We start from the raw sequence: 13,415 nt of genomic DNA, 5'->3' as shown, positions 1-13,415 counted from the left end.
ATTAGGTAAAATTTCACAATTCATCTAAAGAAGACCACACAACACCAGGGTACAAAAGGAAATTGTGAAAAACTGGTGAAAAAAGTTGTTAAATGAACTGCAAGCTAATATTTCAGCGTAAAATTCAGTACTGTGTGCTTTCATACTTTTATCCGCAAAAATGATTGACCAATCACTGAACATGGAAATTAAAAAATGCTGATGAAAACGTCTCACCTAACTGTTAATCTCTTCTTGAGCAGAATTCTTTAGAAGTAGACTATACAAAGCAGGCTATTCTGGTAAGTAAAGCAATCTCTCCCCCTTTCAACTGAAGCACAGATCCCCTACAAATTGCTGAATATGAGCATACTGGTAGAATTATCTGGTGTGCAAGTAATGGGTAGGAGCTTGTCCTATGAGCCAACTTTTAATATATATTTGATAAGAAGCATGATTTTTATGTCAAAGCTGATATAGGGGCTTTTTTAAAGTTAGGTATCTTAACAAAGATTGTTAACAGTAAGACCACAGAGCTTTTTCATTTTTCATTTGACATTCTGGAATACTCACGTTTTAAAAAGTTAAATTTCAAAGCAGAATGATAGCCTGTGTTTTCAAATAAGGCCTATTTCATTTCTTTAAGAAATACTGCTTACCTTCATAACTGTTCACACTGCAGGACTTAATGTAATTAAATCTCACAAGTCATTAAGGTTCACTTCATGAATCACTAGAGTAAGCAGCATGTAAATATTGTATTGTTCTTCTCATTAAAAACATATTATGAAAAAAAATAGTTGCTATCATCCATATTGATCTCTTAGGGAATCATTTATTTTAAAAAAAAATAAGCTGTTAGTTACATGATTTTAAGATGTTTCATTGGATCATGTATAAATATAGTACTAAGCATATACTGACACTTAGAGAACCCTTTAAACGTGTTTAAGAAATAAAAAATAGCATGGAAATGCTACAGATAAGTAACAAGAATCTAAGCAAATTATGTACAGTAGAATATCACACTGCAAAGCACTGCACATTCCACTGCAATTTATCTTGAAGTCTGTAAATGAAAGTATTGTTAACAGCTATCCTCGAGCAATTAATTAATTAATTAATTAATTCTGCTGTTAGTTATACTGCTGTGTTTACACTTCAGTATGGCGTGATTACAGTGAAGCTAAGTAGGTTATTATTTTTTTTATTTAACCTAATTCAGACAATGGGCTGAGACTAGCCACAGAAGCAGAAAACTGAGTTTGGTCTCCCTTGGCAAAGTTTATTCTGTGCTTATGTATTGGTTATCTTTAATTTATTTCCTCACTGATTCTTTTTCCTCGTGTGTCTGAGCAACTCACAGTCCAGCAGTTTGTAACTTGGCTCCACTGCAGCTGCCTTCCTACAGCTCAACAGTTTGTGTCAGAAAAGCAGCATCTTTTTTAAAAGCGTCCTTATCTGGGAACAGGAAGTATTTACCTGAGTGAGGTTCCATTGAGCTTGTTGATTTTGTTGCAATCCATACTTATTTTGTGGAGTAACCATTTGTCCCACCATTCCACCTTGAGGTCCAACGACATTCTGAGGAAGTCCCATCACACCAGTTTGTGCAGTACCAGTAAATCCATTGGGCATTCCCATTCCTACCATCACACCCGTGCTCTGTCCCATGACTGGCACCGATTGTCCCATCATGCTTCCCATCATTCCGGTTGCTGCAGGCACAGGAACTCCCATGGCCGGAAAACCTTGAAAATGAGTTGATGGTTGTGTGGTAAATGGCATAGAGGACGAGCCCATGAACATACCTGTAACAGAGAAGGGAATATTTCAGAGAAAGCGTTTTGTGATTTTCAACCCACGTGCCCCCAGGTTTGAAATGCATCAAAATAATTTTAAAGGATAACTTCGTCCAGTTGTATGTCAGTGCTGTTGATTTACTTTCTGTAAAAGCAGGAAGTTGCTTAAAATCTCTCAAAGGAAAGGGACTCACCACCACAGGTTAACCACCCAAAAGAGTTTGGCAAATCCCTGTGATCAGTGAGAATCTTTCAGTTGCTGTACTACAAGTGTTTGGTTTCACACAAATATAGCTAAAATCAAAACATGACAGCTCTGTACTCATCCTGGCAGAATTAGATGGCAGAAGCTGAATTCACAAATCTTTCAGTCAAATGCATACTTGCTAATTTCAACAGCTATAAATACATTAAAATCACACAGTATTTTGTTCTGTAGCTTCAATATTCATGTTTCAGTAATTTTCCCATTACTTATAAATTGTAAAAAGAAAATTCCTCATTTGAAGAGAAGTAGCAGAGTACCCCACCTTAGTCATACACTTGTAGGAGATTATTGCATTCCAGGTAAAGCTTAAAATAGGATTGCATTAGAAACAGTCGCAAAATTATTTACCTGGAGCATTCTGCTGCTGCATGGTTCCTGTGCCATACAGTGATAAGATGGAGTCTTTGGAGAGTTGCTTCTTTGCCGACTCCTCTGATTTTGTTGTTTGCTCAGTGAACAGATCGAGATCCCCAGATGCTGCAGACAAGGTGGCAGCTGTTGGTTTAGTGGAAGCGCTCTGGGAAATAAAGGTCAAGACAGACTACTGAAGGAAACCAGCAGAAGTTGTTACATTAAATATTTACTGCACACCCTCATCCCTTAACAACATGAAAACCAGTTCATTTATAGAGATTAAACTAAATGAAGCTTTGAAAAGCAAGACAGCAGTACATGTGATATGGCAAGAACACCAACCAGACAGGTTATGAAACAAGACTAAAACCCAGACCAACACCAGGGATTACACATACAGGTTATTCATTCTTGGTGCTCCTACATTATTATTATTTTTTATCAGCGAGCAGCATAAATCATGAGCTCTAGCTAGATTATGAAAAATAATTAGGAAATCAATAAGGAGATTACAATTCACATCTCATTAATCCTCTCATAGAATAAATTAGAGAGGAGCTAACAAAAGATTCACTGTTTTAGAATATACTTCAGCTAAGAGGATAATATTTTTTGAAGAGAAGGCAGAAATAAAATTGCAGCTGATATAGTAATACAACTTCTAAAATACAACGTAATTAGCTTTTAGTTCTTTAAGCACATTTGAGTTATTGAGAAAGCATAATTATCTGAAGCTTACTGTAGCCCAGGACTGAAAACCTGAAACATGCTCAGGCTGTCAGGCTTTTCATTGCTCTTGCACCAAGTGTTTTATAAACAAATTACCTCCAAGTGTCTGTCAGTTATGTTATTTTGCTGTTAACATGCACACACTTCCATACCGGAGTTTGCTTAGGTAACTAGGCAATAGGCTGCATTCCCATTAAATTTCTTAAAACAACTCATTCTGTTACCAGTGGGAACTTTCAGTACAAATCAACTGTATGCACACTGCAAGAAAGCCAGGATTACAGCACATATTTAAGTTATGGTCCAGGCAAACAATACCACCCGGTTAGCATACATCTGCCTGATACCAGAGCCTATGCAATTTTCAACCCTTTTGTACAAAACACAAAAAACCTACTTGCACTACCACAATGAATGGACTGGATCTGCAGTCAGGTCCATCTCTTTCTTCACTGTCATCCCACAGCAATGCCTGTGGTACAAGAAGCCACCCCAAAACAAGCAGTTGCTGTAAGACACCCGTATTCCCCCTTGGAGCCACAACCTTGATGCTTTCCTGGTTTTGCTGGCAGGCCCTGAAAACTCCCCTACACATATTGACACTGGATTTGTACAAACACTGCAATACAAGCATTGAGTACACAGCTTCAAAAAGCATATCTGACTGCTGCAGTGCTAAAAAGCTATAGGATAAGGCAGTGTTATAAATTAGGGGGAAAATAACTACCAAAAAAAAAAAAGTGATACCAACTAAATTGGTCAGAAACCATCAGGATAAAGAATGTGGATTCAGATGGTTGATGGGCAGAATCTCCAAGATTACTGTAGAAAGGGGAGAGAGTAAGAAATGGGAACTCTTTGACAACTGAAAACCCTGCATTTACACAATAGTCAGTTTGGGCCGAAGTCAAACTGAGACCCTACGGAGCCATCCTACAAACAGCAGGGGAAAGTAGACCAAAAAAAAGACCAGGAATTGTTTAACTCCTGTGAAATCATCTCTCTGGCCAACGTGTACTTAAATTATCAACTTCCTTCAGCACATATTAATAAAGCTAGTGCCTCCTGCTTATTACTGACAACAAATTCTGATTGCAAAGCAAAATTCAGAGTTTTGTAATGGGCAGCAGGAAGTCCGCTCAATCTGAGAGGATTATTCGTCAGGCTGGCATGACCTTCTTTGAAAATACCAGAGATGAATTTAAAAAATGTATTCATGTAAAAGTCCACCCTAAATGGTTGTATCTGTTTCCCATGCATCCACGCAGGAAGTCTCATTACCGAATTATTACACGTTCTCCTCTTATTGCATAAGATAGCCTCTGTACAGCAGCCGTGCACAGCGTATTGGAGAAAGACATTTAAATAGCAGAGGTGAGTTAACAGAGGCATCTTCTTCTCTGCCACTCATACTGCAGTAAGGAAAAGGTTTGCTTTTTTCTAGGAGGGAGAACAGTAGTATCTGTGTTTGTTCTGGTTTTTGTTTGTTTTCATGTGCATTTTAGTTTGGCTTTAAATAAGCAATAGCATCAGAGATAAACTGTTCTCATCTGGCATGACCTCAGGTTAAAATCGTCTCCAGATACATGAAATATTGCTACCTGTAGATGCTTTAGTGAAATAAAGCAAATCATACATGTGTGCACAAAAGAGAAGAGACAGCTAAAGACCATGGAGACTGATCAGCTACTAAGTTTGAAGTGAACGTTCATTGAACGTCTGTTCCTTCAGTTTGTTTGGGGAAGATTGTGTAAGAGGAGCCAAAGGCACTGAACAAGCACTGCCCTAAGTGTTCAACAGCTAAATAGATGGAAGATAATGCAAAATACATGGCAAGAAAACAGCAGGTGGCATTCAAGTTAAAAAAACATTGAGATCATTTTCACATACCTAACATTCTCATGCTCTCCAAGACCTCTACAAAAGCATGTCTTGAATACATATAGTATCAGGCCTTCAAGACAGGCTACGTGCAGTACTCTCAGTCATTTTATCAAAACTAAACACTCCTCAGGTGGTTAAGAAATACACTGCTGAGCTGTTTGATATAGCAGAATTTACCTAAACTACTAGCAGTTATCTCAAATATGTGTCACGTTCAGATGTAAGTTGGTTTAGTTATGGACAGCTTATTTATTACCTGTAAAGGTAATACTTAAGCAAAGGAAATTTTCACCATAAAGTATCAGCCAAATGTGTCAGGACCACAAATCTGGTAGCTGAATCCATCACTTTACTTTTCCATCTGGCTACACAAATTGCACATGGCTATTTTCATAGAATCATAGAATTTTGCACATCTACATTATTTCTCCATTAGACTGTAAGCTTCTTAGCACTGTTACCTCCACTCCGCACTGTACAGCATGCATACTAATAGGACAGCTTCTCAATAGCACGCCAAGATACAGACTTATATAAGGAGTTTCTTCTATTCCCCCAGGCACACAGTGATGCAGATCCTGTTACTGTAATAACATCAATCATATCTAAATTCCAGTTCTTCTTCAACAATTCATTAGTCTGGTACTGCTTCTGCATTGAGTGATGTACATTTTTACTCATCATGGCTCAGAATGTAAAGTTATGGAAGAGAAACTAAAAAAGTAGTAGTAGTATACTGCAAAGTATAGGCTGGAGACACTTCATAACGCCTACAACTTTTTAGCATGCAGAGAGAGGTCCAAGAACAAGCACCTTCTACTCTTCATTCCCTTTCAAGCCTCTTCAGCTGGACCATGCCTTCAGGAAACACAGGGGAACCTGGGTCAATAATTCTGGTTTGTGTATCACAGCCAAGGAAGAAAGTGTAATTCAACTAAAAACGCAAAGATTGCAACATTACAAGCATCCATTTTTCTGCCAGTTCCCCAGGAAGAAGAGATGTCACCCTACTGCAGACTTCACGGTCTTCTCTGAAGCACTGCATTCTTTAAATGTAAAACTAAAGAAGCACAAGAGTGGTTAAAACAGGAGAAAGGTGTTAAAGGAGAAAACAGGAGAAAGGTGTTAAAACTCAAAAAGGCCAACACCGAAGAACAGAAATACAACACTTGGGAGAACATGAACCAGCAGTGTGCCCAGGTGGCCAAGAAGGCCAACAGCATCCTGGCTTGTATCAGGAATAGCGTAGCCAGCAGGAGCAGGGAGGTGATTGTCCCCCTGTACTCTGCTCTGGTGAGGCCGCACCTCGAGTACTGTGTTCAGTTTTGGGCCCCTCACTACAAGAAGGACATCGAGGCCCTGGAGCGTGTTCAGAGAAAGGCAACAAAACTGGTGAAGGGCCTGGAACACAAGTCCTGTGAGGAGCGGTTGAGGGAACTGGGCTTGTTTAGTCTGGAGAAGAGGAGGCTCAGGGGAGACCTTATTGCTCTCTGCAACTACCTGAAAGGAAGGTGTGGGGAGCTGGGGGTCGGCCACTTCTCGCAGATAACTAGTGATAGGACTAAAGGGAATGGCCTCAAGTTGTGCCAGGGGAGGTTCAGGTTGGAAATGAGGAGACATTTCTTCTCAGAAAGAGCAGTCAGGCACTGGGACGGGTTGCTCAGGGAGGTGGTGGAGTCACCATCCCTGGGGGTGTTCAAGGAAAGGTTGGACGTGGTGCTTAGGGACATTGGTAGTAGGGTGATGGTTAGGCCAGATGATCTTGGAGGTCTTTTCCAACCTTAATGCTTCTATGATTCCATGACCTCAAAATGATTCAAATCTTGTGCATCAATGTTTCCAGCAATATTTGAATTGCCACAACACGAACACAGATATAAAAAAAGGAACTTAGAATCAGTGCTAACCAATGTTAATTATACTAAACTGTGCAGAAATCCTCTTAAGCTTCTTCAAGAAATAAACAAACAGCTATTGGCACCAAAACAAATAATTCAATAATTTAAAGATCACTTGACCACATCTATGTTCCGTAATCTGATCACTGACACCACATCTAAACAATTTGCTGAAGAAGGGCCAGGAGCAGCACGGTGCTGAAGAATTCCCAAGGACCGACTTCCCAAACACAGGCTTTACCCAAGTAGCTTTCATTTGTGGATACAGACATAAATGCAGAGGTCTTCAGCTCTGCCTACCGGGTGCAAACATAAAGGGACTGCCTGAGTAAGAAGCTTCAGTGTGACTCCTAAGTCCAGCCTGCCACTGAACACTGCCAGTCATCACCAGACTCATCAGACGCTCAGACTGTATCAACGATGATAAACCAGGCAAGTACAGGCAGCCTAGTGATTAGGAAATAAGACAACTTCCTACAGTTAGAGACACAATTTGATAAGCTTGGTAGTAACTAATCATAGTCACAATAAAGAGTCACTCCATGTCCCCCACATTCAGATGAAGGAATAAACTTATCTTTCCGATTACCTCAAAATCTAGAGGGATAAAATAAACACAAGCAGAAGCTACAAACAATCCAACTGCTCATAGCATAACAGAACTAAATAGCTCTCCAGTAAGGGCCCACACAAAGAACTTTCACCGTAAAGCAAGTTTCTGAGTAACTCATTTTTTCCAGAAAAAAAAAAACGAGGACTATGACACATTATCATTACCATAACTTTTGTTAAAAAGTTAAAGCTTGTGGGCTGATCGATAGCAGCCACGGTAAGTGCATACTTCTGGCCTCAGGGAAAAACGAGTATTTGAGAACACGTAGTTATCTAAACCACATTACTACTTTAAATTAACGTTTGCCCTCAAACACTCATGAAGAACATATAGCATCTCTACAAAAACGTATTTTTGTAGCCCTTGAAACAATTCTCAGCTCCCAATACGATGCAAAACAGGCACACAAAAATCCAAAGTGTAATTTCAGTGGATTTTAGCATTTTGCTCCATTAAAGATGCACGTTAAGTGTTTCAGTGAATTAATGCTTTTCAACTTACTACCTGCAGTTCTCCCTGTCTCCCCCATGCTACAAGTTTCAGCAAAGACTGAAGATCACATTTTAGCTGGAGGATATACCCATACAAAGTCTGAAATTACAATCTGGCTAAAACAATTTAGGAAATTGCTTAATTACAACTAAGAATGATAGACCACTGTTCAATTCCCATCCAATGTTTGGCAACAAAAAACTCTGTACTAATAATTATAATTCAGCTATGCTCACTTCACATTAGAAAGTGTCACTAACAATACAAAATGTCATTTTTTTCCTTTTTATGTCCATGAACACTGCATAATTGGTAATTTTATAGCACATGCCTTTTATCTAGCTGTACAGTTGGAGCTGGTTAAACTAACTTAATCCCCCTTGTATTTGCTAGTCAGCAGATTTCTAGAAAAAAAAAAGTTACCCATTCCCATACTGTGCATTACCAGACCTCTACAAAATCAACTGTTTTTTTTAATATCCAGCTACACAGAAAAGTAGGAAGAAATATTTTAAGTGTTTTTGAAAACTATAATAAAGACACAACTGAAAGGAGAGTAAAAGTCAATAAAACACTGAAGTCATGGTTGAGAACAAAAAAATAAATGCTTTTGTTTTCATTTAAAATCATGTCTTGGCCATGTCAACTGTCATAACAAATCCTAAGTTCTTCAGACATCACATTGTTCTGTTCTCATAATAAAACATTCAAACAGTATACTTCTGGACTCTGCAGTGCCATAAAAATACTCATCGAATACTAAGTCCTATCTTAAAGGTTAAATTGGAAAAGAAAAGCAATCCTATGAATAATGAACAAGTGTATGTTGCTCCTGCAAATTGGTCTGAGGAACAGAGTTAAATTACCTTCTCTTTTGATGCCCACAAACCCTGCTGTGGTATCTCAGAAAAACCTATGCAGAATACCATGGGAAATCTAGGTGAAAATGGAAGCCACAGTATTTTGCATTTGATCCCTTCTTCTACCTTCAGTTTTTGAATAAGGTTCGTTCTATTATTAGATATTCAAACAAGTGCTACGCATCCCAACTTAAAAATTGGCCACGGATTTCTACTCTAAATTTTCCAATTCCAAATGTAGGAACTGCACAGTAGGGTTACTCAGCTACTGGACTGTACTCCATGTTCACCTTCCCATTTGCAGTCTCATACAAAATAATTACAGAACATAATCACACCACCTCTTTGCTTCAGTACATTAAACAGAGCGAATCCTTAAAATCTCATTACAAAGCATAGTTTCCAGCCTCCAGTATTTTCCTGACACTTCCCTGAATCCCATCCAACTTTTATCCATATTGCAAAATACTCATACCGCTGCCAAACGAGAGGCGCCCTCAAGTCCTTTCCAGAATCAGTGCCCAAACTAGATACCACCATCCTAACGTGCAAGACCTGCAAGGCCTTTTTAGACCTAAAGGAAAATGGAATATTCACTTTACCAAGAAAGCCATTCAATCAGCACCAGAAACCTATCCTCTGCTACTACCATTTCCCTGTCTCTAATCTAGGGAAATTATCTGTTTATATCACATTTTCTTTCAGACTACTGATTAAAAATGGAAGACAACCAAGAATTAAATCTTGCAAGATGCCATAAGGGCCATTTATTTGATAAAAGTTCTATTTGCTGCTCCTGATTATGGCACTCAGAAAAAAGCAAATTATCACTAAAAATCTGGACTGGTTTGTTAACTGCAAGTAAATATAGCCATGCTTCCGAGGATACAAACAAGTTGATACTTACCAGATATTGAGAATATTTTCCTTTTTACTACTTTGTAATCTATTTAATAAGTGCTATACTTGGTCTACAAACCAGCACAATCACAAATAAACTATAAATATCAAAACAATCTTTATCACAGAAATGCACTTTCTTTCCTTTAACTGCTAATACATATTATTCAATATGCTGTAGCAGCCACCCCATTATTTAACGCTTCAGGAATCATCACCATCCAGATAATCACCATTCACTTAACTTTTTCTCACTCTTAAGTATTTAGCCTTCTTTTCGACTTCCTGAATTCCGCAGCTACATCACTTGTTTAACCAGCGGATCTCGTCACTTGCTCACGGAAGGGAATCAAGGGAAGGCTGCAATTCTGAAAGCTCTCTGAAAAGACTCATTAGGCAACATTAATTGTACCCCCAAAATCTTTTCTCCTGCACAGACAATAACTACATATAGAGGAAATCGTTTCCAGCATCAGAAAGGCAGGAAAAGGGGAAAAACACAAGTCAGCCCTTCCTATTACATGTGCTACTATTGCCGGTCTGTTTATTACGGGGTTGAGTGGAAACTGCATGATTCCAGATTTCAATTTACCCAATCTACACCAAAATTGGATACACTAAACAGCTCGGTGAAGCTGGAAATGGGCTCCTGCTTTTCCCATCTAGCTCTACAGGTAGGTTTATCTAGATCAATTTTGACATAAGGCGGTAGAATAGCAGACAGCGTGCACTTAGATACCATCCTTTCTGGTACTTTGAACACAGACATCTGCAAGAGCCAAGAAAATCCATACCAACAATTTCCTTTGCAGCCTTAGCTAACAGATCCAAACCACTCATCTCTCACCATTTACAGTTGGATGAAGGCATGCTGGGAAGCTTGCCTTATCTATAGTTTTTATGTTGAAAAAGAAGCGTGATTTCAGTCTCTAAAACCTTACCCAGCATTTTTCAGAAAGCCAGCCCTCAGGAACAAGTAGATGAGGGGAGAGTAAAAGATAAAGAATAACAATTACAATCAAATCTTGTGACAACAGCAATTGCTCCTCAATGCTTTGAGGTGACCACAGTGATAAAGGGAACATTTGGGAACAAAATTACGATAGGCCAGTCCAATCACAATTACTTTCCATCACCATTCCTTACATTTTATATATGATCAGAACTACTGGAGAAGGAAAAATAAGTACAGATCACAGGTCCCAAAGCGTAAATCCAAGAATACATACAGAACTTCCTGCTTCAGCTGAGTGAGGCAGAAAGCCTCCAAATAACCTCAAAAGGGCTCCGCAGATGGAGCAAAGCCTCCCTGTCAGAAGCCACTTTGGGTAAGGAAGCCAGCACATGTGCATTCTCATCTGTACCTGCCACATTCAGCACCAACACTTTGTTCTCTGAGGCTGAAAGCTACTTTGATGGAGCTGTAGCATTAAGTGCTTTCATAGTGCATCCCAAAGCTGCCTTACTTGGCTACAGCAGGCAAGGCAATGGGGTCTCTTCCAAGCTGTCACAGTGCTATGACAGGGAGGAGGCCAGGTGCAGGGTTTCATGCCACCCCTTCCTTGAGGAAGAAGGGACACACAAGTTCCAAGATGAGAAAAAAAGACAGATCAGTCCAGGAAGCAATTATTAGTTTTCCTTGGTATCCATTCTTGCTTTTGAGAATGATGCTTGAGACCCTAATTTGTCAGCAGCTTTAAGATAGAAGCATCTGCTGTAGCATTTCCTAAATATCAATATTAAAAAGCAATAAGAAGTCCTTAATAAGTATGACCTAAATTACAAGAACCTGCAGATGTGAAATAAAAAAATATATTCAGCAATACTTATTAAAAAAAAAAAGAACAAGATGACAGAATATGAACTAGAGGAAACCATGACTACCATCACACCGAGGGAAGGCAGAAACCAATTCAGTTGGACAACCAGGAGGAATCAGAAGGGAAGACCAGACCATCTCTTAATTCTATATTTAAGCAGCAAGGAAGCCCGAAGAGGTGAGAAAAATGTAGTCATTACGGCTATAGAGTCTCCAGCTGCAAACAGAGATGCATTCCTTCTCTCTGAATCTCCAAGAGAACAACTGCTGGAAGGAAACTATGTGCACAAACACACAAATTTAGGCATACATACAGCCAAGTAAATTTTACCTGAGCAGGAGATACAGCAGCTGCTGGTAAAGGATTAGAGATCATTGGACCGAAGATATCCAGGTCATCATTCAATGCTGCGGCAGTAGCAGTGCCTCCATTTGTAACAGATGCTTCAGCTGGACCATCTTAAAAAGACAATGGAATTACATTTAAAGTGAAAATTGTTAATATTTTAATGGATAATAAATAATTAAAAAATAATTAAAGCTGCCCATTCTCCCCATTGCCATCAAATATGTATTCAATTTCTAAGATAAGACTGTTCTCATTATTCAGAGTAAGTTTCTGTAAAGCAAATTTTAATTTATGTAGAATTCTAATTAAAGGATTTTTTCTGAAGTCATACAGTTACACATAGGTAGCTAACTTCAAATATATCTATCAGAAACTTCTGAAACATTTACAGACTCTCAGTAATATATTACAAATTTAAAACACAGAATACAGATCACCATTTTTAAACTTAAAAAACATCAAGAACCTTCAAAAACAGTTAATATTTATTTAAGAAAAAAACAGTCACTTGCTCCTTTTACTACACTGTAAGACGTTGTTTTCCAGTATCCTACAACCATGAAAATTATTGACCATAGTGAAAAGATCTGTTTCCAGAGCAGAGGTCTATCATTGGAATATCAGCATTAGCAATCTAGTGATAACACACAAAACATATGCCTTGCTACCACAGAGAAATACAGGCAAGAAGGGAGATGTGAGGTTTTGGTATATTAAAATTTCTAGAACTCTAATAAAGGCACAGAAGTGGTTTGATTGGTGAAGAGCATTGTTGAAATGCAGTGTTTAATTAAAAGCAAATCATAAGAGGCTTCCAACACTTATTTAAAATACTACAAGTCCATCTCTTAAATAACTGCAGCATTCTTTCCCATCTGGAAAACAATCATAGAGGAATTGGTATGTTATTTTATTAAAGACATAATAGAATAAAAGAGTAAGTTTATTAATTAGAAATAAGATCTCCTTTTGCTCCTCTACTTTTTTTTTCTTTTTTCTTTTTTTTTTTTTTTTTGCAGAAACACGGATAACTGGTTGAATATAGTAAGATCTGTCATCTTGCATGTAGAATATTCTCATTTTTCATTATTTTGTTCAGTCACATGCAAACTTGCAACAGTGCCAGCAGCTGGAGACTACTGCTCCCAGTAGCCCAGGATGCTGACAAGTTGGAAGAAGCCTGAAGGCATCACCAGACACTTCATCAGTTTCCTCACTCAAGTGGTTTCTAGGCTATCACAGAAGAGCTGACAAGATTTTTAGCTGTTAACTTGTATTAGAAGTCAATGCATCGGAAACAGTCAGTCCAAAATATCCACAAAAGATGTCTTCACGTTTCAATGATGCCTGCCTTCAAACTCCGATGGACCACCGTCCATCCACGACACCCCCACCCCTTTGGCCACGCTGCTTGTAAATATTTATTTTAAAAGCACAGACTGTTACTGCTAAGTATTTGAAAAGCTGA

The 13,415-nt window shown here is 38.6% G+C and overlaps 1 protein-coding gene across 2 annotated transcripts in view; it reads right to left on the bottom strand.

Annotated features, from left to right (window-relative positions):
- Window positions 1-13,415, bottom strand: part of SMAP1 (small ArfGAP 1) — a 92,743-nt gene that overhangs the window by 1,922 nt on the left and 77,406 nt on the right. For both annotated transcript variants that reach the window (XM_040553529.1, XM_040553528.1), the window contains 3 exons: window positions 11,930-12,057; window positions 2,398-2,566; window positions 1,462-1,790 (listed from right to left, as the gene is read on the bottom strand). In XM_040553529.1, coding sequence (XP_040409463.1) covers window positions 1,462-1,790; window positions 2,398-2,566; window positions 11,930-12,057 — 626 coding nt within the window. The remainder of the gene's footprint in view (window positions 1-1,461; window positions 1,791-2,397; window positions 2,567-11,929; window positions 12,058-13,415) is intronic.

This window comes from Cygnus olor, chromosome 3 (assembly GCF_009769625.2).
Source record: "Cygnus olor isolate bCygOlo1 chromosome 3, bCygOlo1.pri.v2, whole genome shotgun sequence".
NCBI classification, from domain to species: Eukaryota; Metazoa; Chordata; class Aves; order Anseriformes; family Anatidae; genus Cygnus; species Cygnus olor.
The sequence above is the reverse complement of the archived record's forward strand: the minus strand, read 5'-3'. Positions and strand labels throughout refer to the sequence as shown.